This window comes from Artemia sp. Qi Xiang Cuo, chromosome 13 (assembly GCF_049724085.1).
Source record: "Artemia sp. Qi Xiang Cuo chromosome 13, ASM4972408v1, whole genome shotgun sequence".
NCBI classification, from domain to species: Eukaryota; Metazoa; Arthropoda; class Branchiopoda; order Anostraca; family Artemiidae; genus Artemia; species Artemia sp. Qi Xiang Cuo.
This window is the reverse complement of record NC_142806.1, coordinates 69,398,735-69,420,414: the sequence shown is the minus strand read 5'-3', so window position 1 is coordinate 69,420,414 and position 21,680 is coordinate 69,398,735. Positions and strand designations below refer to the sequence as shown.

The 21,680-nt window shown below is 34.7% G+C and overlaps 1 protein-coding gene across 3 annotated transcripts in view; it reads right to left on the bottom strand.

The window, feature by feature from the left end:
- phtf (putative homeodomain transcription factor) overlaps positions 1-21,680 on the bottom strand; it is a 171,564-nt gene that overhangs the window by 137,133 nt on the left and 12,751 nt on the right. For all 3 annotated transcript variants that reach the window (XM_089098552.1, XM_089098549.1, XM_089098550.1), the window contains exon 2: positions 15,980-16,119. In XM_089098552.1, coding sequence (XP_088954678.1) covers positions 15,980-16,119 — 140 coding nt within the window. The remainder of the gene's footprint in view (positions 1-15,979; positions 16,120-21,680) is intronic.

Genomic DNA, 21,680 nt, shown 5'->3' with positions numbered 1-21,680 from the left:
CTATATAACAACAAATACGCAAAGGCCTTCAATCAAATTTACCACACAAATTAACACTTCATTCAATAGATAATAAATTAACACTTCACAAATTAACACTTAATTCAAAAATTAAATCAAATAAAATAAATTAAGCTTCGTGCGCAGCTCTATATAAATTATGAGAAAAAACATTTAATTTGGATAAAAAATTCTTTTGCTTTTTCTCCAAAACATCGACAGGGTTTTTTATTTTATATGCATTCTTTAAAAAAGTATTTGATTCAGATTTAGAAAAGCGGCAAAGGAACTTAGCAAAATTAAAAAATGTGGTTTTTACATGCGCAATATTACTAATTCTAAAAAACGGGAGAAGCGATGAAAAAACTAAAATTTGAGGCAAAGCGACTGTATTATATACCCGAGCCAGTGAAAACCGAAATACTTTTAATAGTATCATTGTGTTCCCCCATAATACTTAAAATAGAAACAAATTAATATATGAATGAATGAAACCCAAAACGAGTAGAAATTAAAATGGCTAATCATATAAAAACATAGGGCTGAAGATCATTATAGGGCTCAAGCATGGCCGCACATATGGGGGGGGCAGAGGGAGCCTCCAGCCCCTCGCTGGCTGAATGATGCTGCCTTATATTCTATATTTTTGTTTTGAAATTTCTATTATACAGCACTGGAAGTGCCGATTAGACCAGGTGAGCCCCCTCTAAAATCCAGCTTATGGGCGGCCATGGGCTCAGGTTATCCTCACCCATATCATTTAAACACCCTTGAATACACGCATTCCTTATTCCACCATTTTCTTTTTTTTAATCTCTTGCTGTTACATTTTGTTGAAACTGTTTGTTAAATAAACTAAAAGTATGTCAAGCTCAATTTTAATAAAAATTTATGTTCTGATGAGTAATAAAACATAAAATCGCGAAGAAAGGAAGAAAACGAGGACAATAAACAGTCAGTGTTTTTTCACTGGCTGTTTTAACTGAAAGTAAGGAGCAACATTAAAATTTAAAACGAACAGAAAGTATTCCGTATATGAAAGGGGCCATCCACTCCTCAACCCCTCGGTCTTTACGCTAAAGTTTGACTCTTTCTCACAACTCTATTTTTCAAAACAATCAAAAAAAAACTTTAGCGTAAAGAGCGAGGCGTTGAGGAGGGGATAGTCCCTTTCATATGCGGAATAATGTCTGTTCGTATAGATTTTAATGTTGCTCCTTACTTTCAGTTAAAAAAACTTGAATTTTATTTTTATTTAATTTCCGAACTTTTTTTAATTAATGCAGGTTTTGATTTTGGCTCACCGTACATGAATAATAAAAAACGAACTTTGCATATGAATTTTACTTGTTTTTTTTGGTTAAATGGCTTTCTCGAAAGTTCTTTAGTTTTATTTACCAACGTTTCTATTAGTAATAAATATACATAACTTACGAATTAACTTCCGTAATTATCTTCTATATTCATATATTTTTAATGTGTCTATTAGGGAGTTCGCCCCCTAGTCAATACCTCGCTCTTTACACTATATTTCGAATTTTGTTCTAAATCTTTAAGAATGAACCCATAATCAATAAAGGCCATTAATTAGAATAAATATCTATTATTAAAGTACTAAAAAAAAACTTTAGCGTAAAGAGTGAAGTATTTATAAGGGGGCGAACCCAATCATATACGTAGTAATTTCTGTTCGTTTTAAGTTTTAGTGTTGCTCCTTACTTTCAGTTGAAAAACTGGGGAAACATTGGGGAAATTGTTTTTTTTTTAATTTAATTTCTGATCTTTTTTTAAATAATAATGGGAAATCCGGCACCCCCTTATAGCAATGTCCCTTCCCCCATGGAAAGATCCCCCAACCCCCCCCCCCCACTGCCGGCAAAAATCCCCCCTGAAAACGTCTGTATGCTTCCCAATAACCAATACTAGCCTATATGTAAACAAAAACATTGGGCAAGTTCACAACTTGCAGCCCTTCCCCCGGGGACTGTGGGGGATTAAGTTATCCTCAAAGACATAGTCAACATATTTTTCCATCATGCTGAACAAAATGTCCATCTCAAAATTTTGATCGGGTGACTTTGGGGAAAAAATGAACGTGGGAAGAGGCCTAGTTGCCCTCCATTTTTTGGTCACTTAAAAAGGACACTAGAACTTTTAGTTTCCGTTCGAATGAGCTCTCCCGCGATATTTTAGGACTACTGGGTCGATACAATCACCCCTGAGAAAGAAAAACAACAAAAAAAACAAATAAACACGCATCCGTTATCTTTCTTCTGGCAAAAAATACAAAATTTCACATTTTTGGAGATAGGGGTTTGAAACCTCTTCCGTAGGGTTCTCTGATATGCTGAATCTGATAGTGTGATTTTCATTAAGGCTCTATGACTTTTAAGGGGTGTTTCCCCCTTTTTTCAAAAATCAAGCAAATTTTTTGAGGCGCGTAACTTTTGATGGATAGGACTAAACTTGATGAAAATTACATATTTGAAATCAGCATAAAAATCCAATTTTGATGTATCTATTGGTATCAAAATTATATTTTTCAAAGTTTCGGTTACTATTGAGCCGGATCACTCCTTACTTACAGTTCGTTACAACGAACTGCTTGATTAGCCAGTGTGGTCCCAGAAATTATTTTCTGATGAGTAATAAAGAAAAAAAAATTATGTCATCTTGTCGAAACAACCAGATTTGATTCCTTCATCTTTTATCTCAATAGAGGTTCCCATTGGAACAATTTTTTGGAAAATTTTCAAGCGGGTCAGCGAAAAAAACCGAGAATTTTGAATCATAAATCGGATGCAGCCAAATTTGGCTGCATGGGGGGAAAACAATGTTTGGCAAACAAAAATAATTTTTTTTTTCTCTTAAGGGCTGGGCACACGTAGCTGATATCGAGAACTGATTTCCAAATCAGAGCCGATTTTAAAAGAAATCGGCGTCGATTTGAGCTTGAAAAATTTTCTAGTTTTCGGCACCGAATGTCATCATGATCATCACAAAAAATAGGGAAACAGATAAACCGTTAGCCGGAGATGTCTGCGGTGAAAGACCCCGCTACTGAGCTTAGAACTAAGCTGAGATCAATCATGCAACTACTAATAAACTCCAATTGACTATTTGTATCCATGATTTTTTGTTTTGAAAATCTCACGCAATAAATTTTTCTTCCAACAAATTTTTCTTACCTCTATCGTTTGTCCACTGATGCTGAAATCGGTTCCCGAAATCAGCTACGTGCGCCGAGCCCTTTAGGCTCATTTTGACCAGCAGATTACAAGCCAATCGGAGACAAAACAAACTTGGGCCTATTTTGGGCGTCATGAATCAAAACAAAAAGTTATTTTCAAAAGTTCGTGTCGACATTGATATCCCCCTGTCCCCAGACTAAATAAATTTTATGCACATTGCCAGGCATCGTGGCACTCAGTCAATCGTGGCACACAAATTGGGCCACAGCCAAAATTAGCTTCAAATTTTGCCTATAAATTATGTTTGGTTTCTTCAAATAAGATTATTTCTCAACTACTTACTCTATTGCATGTTTTGAATAGTTAAGACTTGTGAATCAAGAAGAAGTTCAGTTTTGCACCATTAGTGAACTCAAATTACCGCAGCTTTAATTTGTGTTAGGTTTGTACCGATGAAGAAACTTACAACTTATATTTAAATTTTTTTTTATCTAAGGCATGCTTACGAACAATACACATTTAACCATACATGTGATATACTGTGTTGGTGGGGAGTAATTTGAATTATAGTAGAGACACAAACAAATATTGCACCTATTTACTGATGCCACGACTCAATACAGTTTATTCACCCAATATAGGGCTCCGTTTTCAGTAAACCAGCATATTCTTCTTTTTTTAGGCAAAAGTCCTTCTGACTGAAGGACTTTTAGATACAGGCAAAAGTTTCAACCCAATAGACGGGAAAATTTGGCACAAGTTTTTCAGGCTCGGGCCCCCAACCTAATCAGTTTCAAGCTGTTCGGAGTAAAAAAAAAATCACTTTTTTCAGAAGAATTAATATTTTTTTCCCCCGTTTTTTTTTTAATTCATATCCCTTCGGCACAAGAAATTAAGGATATCAGTTCTGAAACAGATTAGAAAAGAATTTTTGGCCGTTCTTAAAACGACCGAAACTCCAAACTTTTCAAACAGTTCGTGGTAACGAACTAAAAGTAAGGAGCGATGCGGCTCAATATTCGCCGAAGCTCTAAAAAACAGGGTTTTTATAACAATAGATACATCAAATGAATCGAATTTTTATGCGTAAATGTAAAATGTATCAAATTTAATGTTACCCATCAAAAGTTACGAGCCTGAGAAAAACTTGATGAATTTTGAAGAAGGGATGAAACACCCCCGAAACATCAAGCTATCTTAATAGAAATCACACCATGAGATTCAGCATACCACAGAACCCAACTGTAGAGGTTTCAAGCTCTTATGTACAAAACTATGGAGTTTTAAATTTTTTGCCAGAATAAAGATCACGGATGTGTGTTTATTTGTTTTTGTTTTCCCCAGGGGTGATCGTATCGAACTATTCATCATAAGAGATCCAGAGAGGGCTCATTTGGTCGGAAATCAAAAGTTCTAATGCCCTTTTATAAGTGACCAAAAATATTGGAGGGCAGCTAGTCCCAGTCCCACATTCATTTTTTCCCCAAAGTCACCCGATCAGAATTTTGAGATAGCCATTTTTCAGCATAGTCGAAAAATCTAATAACTATGTCTTTGAGGGTGACTTGACCACCCACAGTCCTCGGGGGAAGGGCTGCAAGTTATGAACTTTGCCCATTGTTTACATATAGCATTGGTTATTGGGAAGTATACAGACGTCTTTCAAGGGGGATTTTTCTGGTGGATGTGGGGGGGGGGGTTATCTGGGAGGACCTTTCTAAGGAGTAATTGTTCATAGGGGGAAGGAATCTTCCACGGAGGGGGAGCCGGATTTCTCAGCATTATTTAAAAAACGAGCAGAAATTAAATAAAAAAAAGTTTTTTTTCAGCTGAAAGTAAGGAGCAACATTAAAACTTAAGACGACAGAAATTATTATATATATGAGGGGGGTCGCCCTCTCCTCAGTCCCTCACTCTTTACGCTAAAGTTTACTTTTTTGCTCCAGCTGTTTAAGAATGACTCCTGAATCACAAAGACTCTTTAATTAGAATAATAAGCTCTTTTAAAAGTTCTAAGAAAAACTTTGACACAAAGAGAGGGTATTGAGGAGAGGGCGGCCCCCCTCATATACGTAATGATTTCCATCCGTTTCAAATTTTAATTTTGTTCCTTACTTTTAGTTGAAAAAAACTTTTTATATTCATTTTTTTTACAATAAGTTCCACTTGGCCCAGTGACTTACGGCCATAGGTTTTAAACACATCAAAGGGACAACAGGTTTTTTGACCCATTTCCAAATTCCCTAGCACCTTCTCCATATCAACAAAGTGTTTGGTCCCTTAGCTTAGCCATCTATTCTTCAAGTTTCAAGCAGATTTGAAAAAACAGTTTTGAACCGTTTTCGGGCCCCATTTTTGGGGAACCAAACTTTTCTTCTCAATTTGTGAAGATGGGGCTTACGTCTGCAATGGGGCTTCCATGACTAAGGACTTAAGAATATCATTTGAAATCAATCGGAACAAAATGGCAGTTTTTTGGGGGCCATACCCCCCAAACTAAACTTGTTTTGAAAATCACGAAACCCTTGCCCCAGGGACTTGCGGTTTTAAGTTTCAGAGAGACAGTTTTTGCCTCTTTGTCAGGCCTCACATTTTCGGGATAACCAATGGTTTTTATCTATTTGTTTTCTTCTGCATTTATTTAGATTTTACCCCTAAGCCCAAGGGCTTAAGCATATGAGTATCGAGCAAATCAGGAGGTTTTTTTAATCCTTTCCCGGGGGCCTGCGACCCCAAACATTTTTTTTTTCATTAAGTTCCTCTTGACTCAATGATTTAAGACCGTAGGTTTCAAACTTGGGACAACAAAGTTTTAGTGCCATTTCACCCTTTGCTTTTAAAGAAAGCTCCCTTTGCTCAATCCATCAAAGAACCTACGTTAATATTTTTATTCAGTTTTGCGACAATATATATTTTTTTTTTCGCAGAACTTATCTTTAAGAAGTATCTTGATTGAGTCACAAAACTTCGATATAACATAAAAATTTCCACAACTACGATGATAAATGCTCGCAGAAGTCGATCTCGGAGGGAACGTGGAGGGCAATTAACTGTTCCATAAACCCATTATTTTTACCATGATTTTCATAACTCCAGACGCAGACAGCGGAACCTTTGAGACCAAGTTCTCAAAAAATATCTAAGTGTTGACAATTTCCAATATGTTTCATATATTTATAGGCTACAGCAAGGCCGTATCCAGGGGGGTTAAGGGGTTTAGCCCCCCCCCCCCGAAATGTTTGTCTGACTCGTAAGAACGTAACAAAAATGGACATAAACAAATTTTGTATGCGTTTTTTGGTGTACCCCCCCCCCAAAAAAAAAAATTGAGTTAACCCCCTCCGAAAAAAAATTGTGGGTACGGCTTTGGGCTCCCCTCTTCTCTACAAAAATGCATATATACAAGCTTGACTTGTATGCAAGGCTTGAGTCTATGCACCCCCCCCCCCCCCAAGGTAGAAGGATTAGTGAGTTCTCTAATTAAAAAAAAAACTTTCCGAAAAAGAAGTTTTTCAAACAAAAATAAAGAGCCATATTAAAATTTAACACAAGCAGAAGCAAAGCATCTGCAGACAAACCAGAAATTACTATAAAAAATAAATGAAACCCAAAACGAAAAGAAATTCAAACAAATTAAAAGATAAAGCACAACGATAGCAGATACTGATGAATAAATAAATTCTATAAGGGTAAGAATTCAAATGAATATCCAGTCAAACTTAAAACAAGTAGAAATTACCAAAAAATAAAGGAGTTTGGCAACTCCCCCTAACCGTAAACCTTCTAAAGTGTATTGCGTCATTTGCTTTTTACTAAAAACTATGCGTATTTTGAACAGCGTGTTTTAACGGTTCTAGAACTAAGATCTTAATTCCACGGCAATTTATAGATAATATACTCAAAAGAATCCTCCTGGGAGTATTCAAAAGAATATAGCATACATAAGAAGAAAATAGTCTACATCATCGCTCTCTTTTTTTCTGACTCTTGCGTTCTTTTATTTGTGACTCTGACGCGAGTGTTTGCTAGGCTAGAATGGTCTAGAAAAGATATCATTTTGACTATCTGAATTCGCATGTAGTTTGATTAAGTTCAACATCCCTCTCAGAAATCCCTGAAAGTTTCAACTTGATACCATTAGCCGTTGCAGATACGGCCTTCGGGATTTACATAATGTCTGAAGTTCAACATTCTCTAAAAATTTCAATTTGATACCCTTAGCTTATCTTGGGATATTACAGCTAGGCCACTTTGACAACCTGGACACATATACTATTATTTATTTAGTTTAAATCCCCCTTTGAATTCCTGAAAGTTTCAACTTGATACCTGTAGCTGTTCCTTTGATCATTTAATTTTTTTAAAACAAAGTTTTTCCGAGGGAAGTAAAGAGCGAAGTTGAAACTTAAAACGAACAAAAATTATTACTTCACAGCCTATCTAACATATATCAATAAAACTAGTGCAAATAAATCAACTGGTCATATTTCCCTATGTTTTCAGGATTATAGAAAGCTAGCGCTTTACTGAAAACACAAAACAATATAGGAGTTTTGGTACGGTAAAAGTAAAGGACACTTTAAACAGTATAAAAGTAAATCATTTTTAGATTGTTGCTTTATTTTTATTTCATTTTTTTCGTTTAATTTGGCATCACTTCTGCAGAATGAGCTCAGTTCAATTATTGACTGTCATTTTGGATCTGAAAAAGACATTTCATTTTCATGATTATTCGAAGTGAAGGAATCTTATTAGTAACAAGACTACAGACTCGCTTTAAAATTTGTATCACAACTTGAAATTCTGTTTTATAGAGAGAAATAACTGGATCTCCAGAGTCCATATTATTGTTGATATGTTCTTCATATTTCGAGTAATAGTAGGTGAGACCAAGATGTTACACGATAAATCAATCCATTATTTCTTATACTGTTTAGTGACAATAATCTTATTTTTATGCCTAAGTTTTTAAAATAATTTTAATTGTATATTGAAAGTTACTGATATTACAGCTGCTGAAAGACTACGAATTTACTTTTAACTCCTAAATTAATATTCTTGTTTTTTTATACTTGGCTTTTGTGTTTTCAGTAAAGCGATAGTTTTCTGTAATCCAGCAAACATAGGGAAATATCACCAGTCAATTTATTTCCACTAGTTTTATTGATATATGTTAGATAAGCTGTGAAGTAAGATTTTTTTTTTCTTCATGGCCAAGCTTTTCAAACAGTTCGTGGTAACAAACAGTAAGTAAGAGGCGATTCGGTTCAACAGTAGCCGAAACTCTAGAAAACAGAATTTTCATATCAATAGATACATCAAAACAATCGGATTTTTATGCTAATTTTAGATATATAAGTTTTATCAAGTTTAATTCTACCAATCAAAAGTTACGAGCCTGAGAAAACATGCCTTATTTTCAAAAAAAGGGCGAAACACCCCCTGAAAGTCATAGAATCCTAATGGAAATCATATCATCAGATTCAGTGTATATTACTGCAGAGGTTTTAAGCTCCTATCTGCAAAAATGTGGGACTTTGTATTTTTTGCCAGAAGAAAGATCACGGATGTGTGTTTATTTTTTTTCTTTTTCACAGGGGTGACCATATCGACCCAGTGGTCCTACAATGTCACGGGAGGGCTCATTCGAATGGAAATTAAAACTTATAGTGGCCTTTTTAAGTGACCAAAGAAATTGGAGGGCAACTAGTATCACTTTTTACAAAAAACTGCATTTTCATGTACAAGCTTCGCTCACCATTCTACCATCGGAGACTCTTGACAAGACTACAGTAGCCACAGTAAAAAGCACAGCGTCATTTCTCGAGGGTGTACCGAATAATGAACAAATGCCACTTCATTACTATGTTTTGGTTTTTCTTTTTTCCACAGCTAGTTAAAATAAAGAACAAAAAGTAAAGTTTATAATAACTGAATATTACTAGGAGACTAAAAGTTTGTAATAAAACCTTACTTTCCTAGAAACCAGAATCATCCCTCTGATTAACAGAGAAGGTTGGCCTGGATAAGGTTCGAACACTAAACCTTGGGATTATAAGACCTACGCTCTATCGACAGATCCACAAACCTTTGTATACTATGAAAGAATATACAGTTTGAGACAATCAAACAGTTCGTGGTAACGAACTGTTTGAAAGGAGCGACCCGGCTCAATGGTAACCGAAACTCTAGAAAATGGGTTTTTTATACCAATAGATACATCAATACAATCAAATTTCAATGCTGATTTCAAATATATAACTTTCATCAAGTTTAGTACTACCCATCAAAAGTTAAGCGCCCGAAAAAATTTGGCTGATTTTCAAAAAAAGGGGGAAAGACCCCCTAAAAGTTATAGAACCTTAATGAAAGTCACACCATCATATTCAGCGTATCAGAGAACCCTACTGTAGAGGTTTCAAGCTCTTATCTATAAAAATGTAGAATTTTCCTTTTTTTGCCAGAAGAAAGATCACGGATGCGTGTTTATTTGTTTTTTTTCCCCAGGGGTGATCGTATTGACCCAGTGGTCCTAGAATATCGTGGGAGGGCTCATTGGAACGGAAATTAAAAGTTCTAGTGTCCTTTTTAAGTGACCAAAAAAATGGAGGGCAACTACGCCCCCTCCCACGCTTATTTTTTTCCCAAAGTCACCCGATAAAAATTTTGAGATAGCCATTTTGTTCAGCATGGTCGAAAATATGTTAAATATGTCTTTTATGACGACTTAATCCCCCAAAGTCCCCAGGGGCAGGGCTAAAAGTTATGAATTTTACCCAATGTTAACATATAGTATTGGTTATTGGGAAGTATACAGAAGTTTTCAGGAGGTTTTTTTTCTAGTATTGGGGGGGGGGTCGGGGGTTATGTTGGAGGAACTGTCCAGGAAGGAAGTTTTCAGGGGGGAAGGGAAATTGCCATGAAGGGGGCGCCGGACTTGCCAGCATTATTTATTGATTATTGGGAAGTATACAGACATTTTCAGGAAGGATTTTTTTCTGGAGGGGGCTAGAGGATGGGGTTACTCTGGAGAATCATTCCGTGGAGGATGTTTCTTTGGGGTAAAGGACATTTCTATGAAGGGGGCGCCGGATTTCCAAGCATTATTTAAAAAACGATCAGAAATTTAATAAAAAAAAACAAGTTTTTTCAGCTGAAAGTAAGAAGCAACATTAGAACTTAAAACGAACAGAAATTATAACGTATGTGAGGGGGTTCTCCCCCAAGTCAATACTTCGCTATTTACGCTACAGTTTTTTTTAGTGCTTTCAAAAGAGCTATTTATTCTAATTTCTTTATAAAACTTTCTAACTTTCTTTAAAACTTTCTTTCTAACTTTCTAACTAACTTTAACTTTCTTTCTAACTTTCTAACTATAAAACTTTCTTTATAAAACTTTATAAAACTATTCTAATTTCTTAATAAACTTTAGCGTAAAGAGCGTGGTATTGACTAAGGGGAGAACCCCCTCATATACGTAATAACATATACGTAATAAAAAAACAATAAAAAAACAAGCGATACGGCTCAATAGTAATCGAAACTTTTAAAAACGGAATTTCGATGTCAATAAATGTATCAAAAGAATGTGTTTATAATGCTGATTCTAAATATATAAATTTTATTAAGTTTAGTATTACTCATCAAAGGCTATGAACCAGAGAAAATTTACTCGATTTTTTAGAGAGGGGGCAAACATCCCTACAAGTGAAAGAATTTTAATGAAAATCCCACCATCAGATTCAGCGTATCAGAAAACCTTATTACATAGGTTTCAAGCTCATATCTGCAAAAATCTGCAACTTTGTATTTTTTGCCAGAAGAAACATATACGAATATAGAAGTTAGTTACGTAAGTTAATTTGTAAATTACGTCCTAAACAAATTTAGAGATATCCATTTAGCAAAAGAAAAGTTAAATTTTTATGCAAATTTTGTTTACGTATTCAATGACGATGAGCCAAAATAAAATCTGCATTAAATAAAAAAAGATCAGAAATTAAATAAAAAAACAAGTTTTTTAAACTGAAAGTAAGGAGCGACATTAACACTTAAAACGAACAGAACTTATTCCGTATATGAAAGGGACTGTCCCATTCTCAACGCCTCGCTCTTTACGCTAAAGTTTGACTCTATCTCAAAATTTTATTTTTTAAAAAAATAAAAAGCTTTAGCGTAAAGAGCGAAGCGTTGAGGAGGGGACAGCCCCTTTCATATACGGAATAATTTCTGTTCGTTTTAAGTTTTAATGTCGCTCCTTACTTTCAGTTTAAAAAACTTGTTTTTTTTTATTTAATATCGAAAAAGAGCTACATAAAGAACCGATACAGTTCATTATAAATGGGGCCTATGCTAGTTTCATCGGATATAGCTAAAACCTAGTAAAGAACAAATTACGGCACATAGTACCGTAACTAAAAGTTAAGATAATTACATAAAAGATCGGTGCAAAATCATTTCGATGAATTTGCTTGTAGGCTAGATTTTACTTATATGTTTGCAATATTTTCAGTATCTACTTAAGAAGTGACACCAAAAGTGCTTTTTTGTCAGGGCATAATTTTATACGGGGCGGGGGGCAACTGCCTCCTTCGGACCCCAGTTTACCCCCCCCCCCCCGATGAAATTTAGTTTCTTCAAAAATCTTGCCAAAACTAATATAAGCCTACAGAATTCAGAGAAACAGGCCAGTTTTCTTTAGTAATTCTTTGCATTTATGGTACTATAAGGCTAATGTTTTATTCTCACTGACATTTTCACTTGGTCTGGGAAAGTTTGGTCCACCTTTGCCCCCCCCCCAGGGTTTTGACGAAATTACGCCCCTGTTTTTAGTGCTATATCACACTCATGGATGGTAGACTTGATAAAAATCACCTAAATATGAGTAACAGCTTTCAAACGAGCCATTAAACGTCACTCTAAAAAGTTCTGGTAGCGCACTAGCCCCAGCTTTTCTACTAGACACAAGGCACCCAAAATGCCGTTTTTTAGTGCCATTTGAAACTTGCTGATGGTGGATTTTGCAGGAGGGAAGGACATAAAAATGAGCAATATCTTTTATATGAGCTACTAAAAATGAGGATATCAAAACACCCAATAACAGTACGCCCATACCGATACGCGTGATATCAATACGTCAGATTTCAATACAGAGTACATCCCTTTCCCCAGGGATTATGGAGGGTCATATATCATCACTAAAACGATGGATATTAGACATTTGAACTTTGTTAAACAAGATGGCTATCTTGAAGTTTTGATTAGATGACTTTGGGGGGAGAGGGGCTAGGTGCCCTCCAATCTTTTTGGTCATTTAAAAAGGGCACTTACAAATTTAATTTCCCCTCAAATGAGCTATTACATATCTCTCTTTGATATTCTGGTCGCCCCTTAGCCCTACTAGAAAAAAAAAAAAAAAAAAAAAAAACAGGAGAGATAAGTGCTACCCATGCAAAAAAGTCATTTCCTTGTTCTTCAAAGAGGGTTATTTTTACATTCCCCTAACTAGGTTTTCGACAGTGCTGATTCCAATTGTAGATTCCATTTTAAAGGGGTTTCAGACTTTTTTTCAAAATGACCATAAATTTCTTTTCGCAATAAACTTTTACTTTTAAGACAAATCGAAATAATAGTCACCATTCCTAAGTCAGTAACAGATGGAATTTTTTTTTCACTAGGCATTTTTTTTTCAAAACGCGTTTCTTAACTTTTGGTTACTATGGGCTGTGGGTCGCTCTTTACTAGGCTGCAGCTACCCCTGATGGTAATAAAGACCTTTCATTTTGGGTCACAAAGGCCAAAAGTGCTAATAATCCTAAATTACATCATATTTTCTTTAATCATCTTAGTATTGAAGCAACGCCTTTTTACAGATTCTTAGTCTTTTCTAGTCCTCTTATAATTGTTAATTAATTTCTTATTACTTAATAATTTTACATTAATAGGTAAGTAATGTTACAGATTATTCTTTTCTAGTCCTCTTACAATTGTTAATTAATTTCAAAAAACTTTTTCAACAAGACAAGTTTTCCTAAAAAAAACTAAAGAGGTCCATTAAGCCAAGAATGAGCAAAAATAAAGTCAAATAATCTTCCAAGCGTAAAACTACCACACATCACTATCAATAAATAAATGAAAGTCAAAACAAACAGAGTTACAATAAATAGCCGAGTCAAACTCAAAATAAGCAAAAATTAACATGAGTAGGAATGATAACCCCCATGCTTTCTCGAGACCAGAACACAATTTGTCCTTTAGTGAGAAAAAAAAAACAAATGACCGTGGATTGTCAGTTTAATTGACATATAATGACATTTCTTCCTTAAGGTTTTGATAATTTTTCGTTAGTGAAAGTAAGAAAGGTGAAAACATTTCAAACGTATTTTGTTTTCAGTAAAGGACAAATTGTGTTCTGGTATTGAGAAAGCATAAGGGCTATCAGTCCTACTCATGTTAATTTTTCCTCGTTTTGAGTTTTGTTCGTTTATTGGATGTGTTTGGGGAAACGGTGGGCGTGAGAGGGGGGGTAGTTGTCCTCCAACCACTTCTATTAAAAGAGGCACTAGCCCTTTCAATTTCCAATCGAATGAGCTCTTTTCACCGTTCCTAAGACAACAAATGGCGATGTCAAGATTTCTATCAGACGCATTTGAGGGAAATATGAGGTGTGGCGGGGGGGGGGCGTATCCGTCCTCTGATCACTCTGAATCTTAAAAAGGGCGCAAAACTTCTTATTACCAATCCAATGAGCCATCTCCGAGGTTTATACGATCACCTTTCCTATATAAACCTTATATGCCCCCAGGGGATAACTTACAACACTTGATCTGAGGGCTGTGGAGGGGGGAGAGGGTTGTCATCCTTGAAGACATAATTTCCGGACCTTTCAACTACGTTGAACAGAATGGCTATCTCAAAATTTTGATTGGATGTGTTTGGGGAAATAGTGGGCGTGGGAGGGGTGTTAGTTGCCCTCCAATCACTTTTGATCATTAAAAGGGCATTAGCCCTTTCAATTCCCGATCGATTGAGCCATTTTTGAAATTTCTACGACAACTCCTTCGGTACGAAGGGCCCTGGTCTAAACAAAAAATAAATAAATAATATATTGTGCCCACATTGCTCTTTACTTAGGCAGCGCTATTGCGCTGGCTACGATAAGGAGACTCTTAAAAAAAACGAATTTGTCCTCTAATTGTCTTATGCATAAAAAGGCGAAATATGCTTTTCGTAATTTGTGTATAAGCTTCTTAAGACGTTAAAGAATTTCTCGCCTCCTAGAAATTTGAATACTACAATTAATACTAACAACTCACTGCAACACCAAGCAAAGAGGCCAACACAGCTGCATACTCATCTCCTCCATCTCAACCTATTTAAATTTTCCCTCTTTACGCCCTCTCAAGAAGTTTCCTTTTCCTTTAAATCTTTCCCCAGCCCTTTCGGGGACCACCTGTTTTTCGTCCGACCCTAGAGGGTTGGCCAAAAAGGATGATCTTTGGCAATCTGTCATCCTTCATCCATAGAACGTGTCCTGGCCAACAAAACCTTTCTCTCATTACAACCTTCGAAAATGGGATAGAACCCCCGTTAAATTCAAAATTTCAAAATATTAAAAAATTAAATTCAAAAGAAGTCTTTGCAATTGAAAGTAGGCTAAACAGAATTTTCCAAATGGAATATTCCGCTGGAAATTTTCCCGGGGTAGTTTTCAGCAAGGATTAAATTTTCCGAGGGGATTTTACGCGGAAGGAACTTCCTTGGTAGAATGTTTTGTGGGGGAAATATCCCAAGGGGATGGCGGATGTAGATTTCCCGGGATTATTAGAAAAATTCCCCAGACAATTCCTCTGGAAAACATAAAACTAGTCCTCTCCTCTCTATCGAAACGCCCACGTTTCAAAACCATAATTGACCAAACCACACATACAAACCATGCTTGTCATCACTGTAACTTCCAATGTTCCGATCTTGGTTTGCAGACTTATTTTCCAAGTTTTTTTGAATAGTGAAAAAACTCCCTGGGCCTTGGCTATTCTACTTTCAACATTTTCACTGCAACCACTATCTTAACTAATACCACTACCCAAGTAAATAATACTATCTACTTGATCAATATTATTCAATTAACATTACCATTAACATTAACATTCAATTAACATCAACATTATCCTTCTTAACATTAATTTTCAAACCTAATCAAGGGAAAACAGAAATGCTGTAACGAATTTGAACCGTGTTTTGTCCATAACAAAAAAAAATTGATCAAAGGGAAATATAATAACAGAGACAATCTGACAATAAGTATAAAAAAAAAGTTTTTAAAACTTTTTTTTAGGATGGGAGAGTGCAGAAAGGAAATTTTGAACAATTATTACTTTAATTTCCATTTTGCTACATTCCTGTTATTAACACAGCAAATTTTCCAGGCGTGTGGGGGAGGCTCAATGGTGAACACAAATTTATTTGATAGTTTGAACAAGAGTTCCCCAGAAATTCGAGAAAATTTAGCATATCAGGGGGGCAAGTCCCCAAACTGCTAAATACATAATGCAGCATAAGGCTAGCTGCATACATAGACAGGAAAAAAAAAACTCGAAAATCAGCTTTACATTACAAAGATCAGGACCCTCTGCAAAAACGTAAATAAAGGAATAAAAGGGCGACAAAGAGAAAACCCTGGTTTTGAACCTCTATGACAGACGTTGACACAACTACACTAAAACAATAATGGTGATATATAAATACTGAAAACAATAATAATTATAAATAATGGTATAGAGACTAACCTCTAATAAAGTCAATATCAAGAAGTTCATTTTTCAATTTGGCAGTTTTCTTTGGTATGTTGGATAGCCCCTGTAATACCCGACATTCAACTGATTCTTCCCAAAAATCTCTATTGTAAGCTCCTACTTTTCCTTGGTACCTAGAAATATATACATTTTAAAAATTAGTTGAGGAAAACCATATTAGCACATGCAACTGATCATCAGTAACCAAATTAGTGCAAAGCTGATGGGGCAATAGCTCCCCGTTTAAAGCCTTAAAAATCTATAGACATTCGAAAAATGGAGGACTCAATTATGTGTCAGAAATAGGTAGGTACTTAGACATGTTCAGAGCTTTCACAGTTGTCATCTTCCAAGAAAATCTCTTGGCTAATGAAATTTTGTTTGGGGGATGATAGAGGGTGGTCAATACGTACAAAATGAGAAAATTCTACAGGAAGCATAAGGAACTTTGTCATTGAATTTCGATATTTTGAAAGGGCATATCCCCTTTCCTCCAAAATAAGCATTTTCTGCATGCAACAAGGATAGGCAAGAATTTCTGCTAAAGTTCGTCCATAAGTCCCTCCTGCTCAAAAAAAAAAAAAAAAAAAAAAAAAAAAAAAAACAACAACAACTTCTCGAATTTTGACTCTGTTTACACACCATTTGTGCACAACAATTTCACTGTAAAAAAAAAAAGAAGAGTAAAATGCTAAATTGTATTCAACATAACATTAACAGATCATGGTTGAAGGGAAAGCTGCAACATAGTAAAGAAACAAGGCCCATAGTAAATAACAAAAATATTAAAAACATGTTTTGAAAACTCTCTGGTGATAAAACAAAAATGCCATTTGTATCTGATTCAGGAATGGTAACTATTATTAGTCTTAATAGTAAAAGTTTATTGCAAAAACAAATTTATGGGAATTTCAGAAGATAGCCTAAAACACATCAAAAATGGCATTAGATAAAAACGACAAGCATACCATTGAACTCACTATTGTCAGAAACCCTCATACAGGAAACTTACAGTACCCGACCTGGATAAATTGGGAAAATCACTTTTTTGCATGGGTAGCTCTTCTTCGTTTTTTTTTCTTTTCTTTTCATCACCGCTATATGTCTAAGATACAGTGCATAAAGAAATACGAAACATAGATTTTGCCAATGCCAGTTTCCACATATATCTAAAGTCATTTTGGGATTATAATACTAGTGCTGCTTAAATACGAAGGCTATTCAGAAAGTAGGGAATGTTTTGTTATAAAACAAAAACTAGGTACAGGAAAAATATTTTATTATATACATCCGAAAGAGTGACTAAAATGCTACTTTTCTACATAGTCACCAAACAAATTAAGGCACTTATCGTTGTGGTGGACAGGCTTCGAAATTTCTTCATCATAGAATCCGACGCCTACGATCTCATCCGCTCATTGACGCACGCTCGGAGCTCGTCGTCGTCATCAAAACGCTGTGTCGCTAGCCGGTTATTCGTCTTCGGGAAAAAGTGAAAATCATTCGGTGCTAGGTCGGGACTGTAGGGTGGATGTGGGAAAATCTCCCATTTGAATGAGTCCCACAAATCCTCTCATCAACTTTGGCGAGAAGATCGTCTGTCACAATGCTCAGGCGTCCACTCCTCTCTTCATCATGCACGTTTGTTCGGCCATTTTTAAACCGGATGCATCATTTTCGCACTGAACTTCCATTCATTACGTCGTTGCCATACACTTCGCACAGTTGCCGATGAATTTCTATCGGTTTTTTTGCTAACAAAAATCGTACTACGGGCCGCACTTCACAACTGGCGGGATTTGAAATTGCAGCGCACATTTTAAATTGGAATATTGGGAAAACGGGCAGTGCAAAGATTTTCTCGTTCTCACGGCTGGATACCGACCAAAGTGTAATCACCTACGGAACAAGTACTGAAAGAATCTATCCTCTCCACACAAAAAAAGTGACCCTTTGTATACCTATGCGAACCTGGCAACCAAAGTATAATCACCACGGAATAAGTACGTCACTCGTCGCCTGAATCACACTCTAGCATAATTATTAGCCGGAGCAAAGTAATTTGGCTCGGAGCGATTAAGTAGTACAACATTTTGCGTCTAGAGGCACTGAGGTACGCGGGGTCACTTTTGGAGAGTTATGTCAGTACTTGTTCCGTAGGTGATTATACTTTGATACCGACTAAAGCTACGAGCACGCGCATACCAAAACATACGTGATCGCCGCGTGTCTAGTTGCGTCAGACGGAAACGTTCCCTAGTTTCTGAATAGCCCTCGTATTACTGACAGAAAGCCTATAAACTAAGATTGTTCGAAATTTTTGGCAAATAGCCATGACATGCCTCCAAAATACGTTTTTTGTTTTACAAAAGATAGCAAATAAAATTTATGAGCAAATATATATAATAAAAATTATAAAAGGTGAGAATAATTGACCTCAGGTGGTGCAAGATAAAAGGGTTAGATAATTTGTTCTGAAAAGCTAAATACAATACAATATAAGTCAATATTTAGATCACTGATTTTTTTTATTTTTCTGAAAGAGAGGCACTAATCCCAGAGAAACGCGCTCCGTCTCACTCTTTGTTTGGGGGCATTACTATAAAGATAGTAATCACAGCAGATTGAAAACAGAATATATTTGTTTACTGAAAACAAAATATGTCTGAAATGATTTCTGTTTTAAAACATTAATATATAAAATATTACCAAGCCTTCCACCAATGAATATCATTATATACTAGCATCAGACTACTTTCATTAGTTCTTTTCATTAATATTGGTTATTATTATGATTTTCTTTCTTTTCTTATTTTTTCTGTTGATATTTCTGCAAATAAAATCCACACTGTTCACAATAAATTGCGTTTTCAGTTAAATATATTTAAAACTCAAGCTGTTTCAAGATTTTGACAAGGAAGGAAGATGACATGTAGCACCACTCTTACATGTAGACTACACATTGATTAGACTTGAGACATAATTTTTGCAGTTAGGTTTTTCTTGATGTTATGACACATTAAAACACACTGTTTGAAATGAAACCTGTTTTTAGTAAAGTATAAACAACACTTTTCTTTATGTTATGACAAATAAAAGCAAACTGCTTGAAATACAAATTGTTTTTAGTAAAGCTCAACTGATGCTCTTGATGTTAGCTCTAAGCCTTTTTGTTGACTTCTGTTTGTTGTAAGTTTAACATGATTATTCATTTTAGTATTCATTCATTTTGGGTAATTGACAGTAATTCATTGATATTAGTATTCATTCATTTCGGGTAATTGATAGTAATTCATTGATATTATTATTCATTCATTTCGGGTAATTGATATTAATTCATTGATATTAGTATTCATTCATTTCGGGTAATTGATAGTAATTCATTGATATTAGTATTCATTCATTTCGGGTAATTGATAGTAATTCATTGATATTAGTATTCATTCATTTCGGGTAATTGATATTAATTCATTGATATTAGTATTCATTCATTTCGGGTAATTGATAGTAATTCATTGATATTAGTATTCATTCATTTCGGGTAATTGATAGTAATTCATTGATATTAGTATTCATTCATTTCGGGTAATTGATATTAATTCATTGATATTAGTATTCATTCATTTCGGGTAATTGATAGTAATTCATTGATATTAGTATTCATTCATTTCGGGTAATTGATAGTAATTCATTGATATTAGTATTCATTCATTTCGGGTAATTGATATTAATTCATTGATATTAGTATTCATTCATTTCGGGTAATTGATAGTAATTCATTGATATTAGTATTCATTCATTTCGGGTAATTGATAGTAATTCATTGATATTAGTATTCATTCATTTCGGGTAATTGATAGTAATTCATTGATATAATTATTCATTCATTTCGGGTAATTGATAGTAATTCATTGATATTAGTATTCATTCATTTCGTGTAATTGATATTAATTCATTGATATTAGTATTCATTCATCTCGTGTAATTGATATTAATTCATTGATATTAGTATTCATTCATTTCGGGTAATTGATATTAATTCATTGATATTAGTATTCATTCATTTCGGGTAATTGATAGTAATTCATTGATATTAGTATTCATTCATTTCGGGTAATTGATAGTAATTCATTGATATAATTATTCATTCATTTCGGGTAATTGATAGTAATTAATTGATATTAGTATTCATTCATTTCGGGTAATTGATAGTAATTCATTGATATTAGTATTCATTCATTTCGGGTAATTGATAGTAATTCATTGATATTAGTATTCATTCATTTCGGGTAATTGATAGTAATTCATTGATATTAGTATTCATTCATTTCGGGTAATTGATAGTAATTCATTGATATTAGTGTTCATTCATTTCGGGTAATTGATAGTAATTCATTGATATTAGTATTCATTCATTTCGGGTAATTGATAGTAATTCATTGATATTAGTATTCATTCATTTCGGGTCTCACTAATTCATTGATAGTAATTTATGTTTGTTTTAAATTTGAATTACAATAAGACTTTATTTCAAATACTTTATTGGTGTAGGAGCAGTATTATAAGGAGAAGACCCCTTCCTCTATAAGGACACAAACAAACATCAAAAGGGGTTTACAGGGGGCTTTTATGTGAACCACATCAACTATTTCTAGCAATTTTATAACTGCTAGTAATTCTGGCAAATAAACCTATTTCAGCATAGAAGCAGAAATTCTTACTTACAATTTTCGGTATAAACAATTGTCAGTTTTGATGCTTGAGCAGGGGATTCTGATTTTAAAGTAGATAAAAACAAAAATATATAATAATAATTTTATTACCCACTTACAGTAGAGTAACCAACAAAAAGAAAAAATATATGACACAAGAAAACACTAATAATCACATATTAATGCTTGAATAAGTTCCTACTTGATATATAGCTTCAAATTACTATTGCTTTTATAGTCTGACTTTTCTACAAGCCCTGTCTACATTCTTGTGCAGACTCGTTTTGACGCTTTTCATTTCTTTCTCTTAACAGTAGGCCTAAAAACGATTATAGATTTTAGGTCTAATGATAAGAATTTTAGACCAAAAACTCTCAACTATTGACACTACTCCAAGCTTAATTACTTCAATAATCCCTCTTTTTATGCCAAGGTGCAATGGCTTCCAACAGGATCAGAGTTCAGAGTTTATCCACCAATAAATACAAAATGGAAATACAATACCCTTATTCCCCTCCAAAGGCTCCACGGCCAGGGATACAAAAAAAAAAAAAAAAAAAAAAAAAAAAAAAAACACAATATACGCAACAATCAAAAAGAGACAATAGCCAAATAACATAAAAAATTAAAAAGAGACCATACCTGAGACCTGGGAGTGAAAGCGCAGAGAAGACAACCATACACCATGAAATAAACACTCAAGGGACATCAACTCCTCAGAAAAAAAGGAAAAAAATTGTCATTTCCATGACAACCCTGACTTTAATAAAAAAAACAAGTTTTTTAAACTGAAAGTAAGGAGCGACATTAAAACTTAAAACGAACAGAAATTATTCCGTATATGAAAGGGGCTGTCCCCTCCTCAACGCCTCGCTCTTTACGCTAAATTTTTTTATTGTTTTAAAAAATAAAGTTGTGAGACAGAGTCAAACTTTAGCGCAAAGAGCGAGGCGTTGAGGAGGGGACAGCCCCTTTCATATACG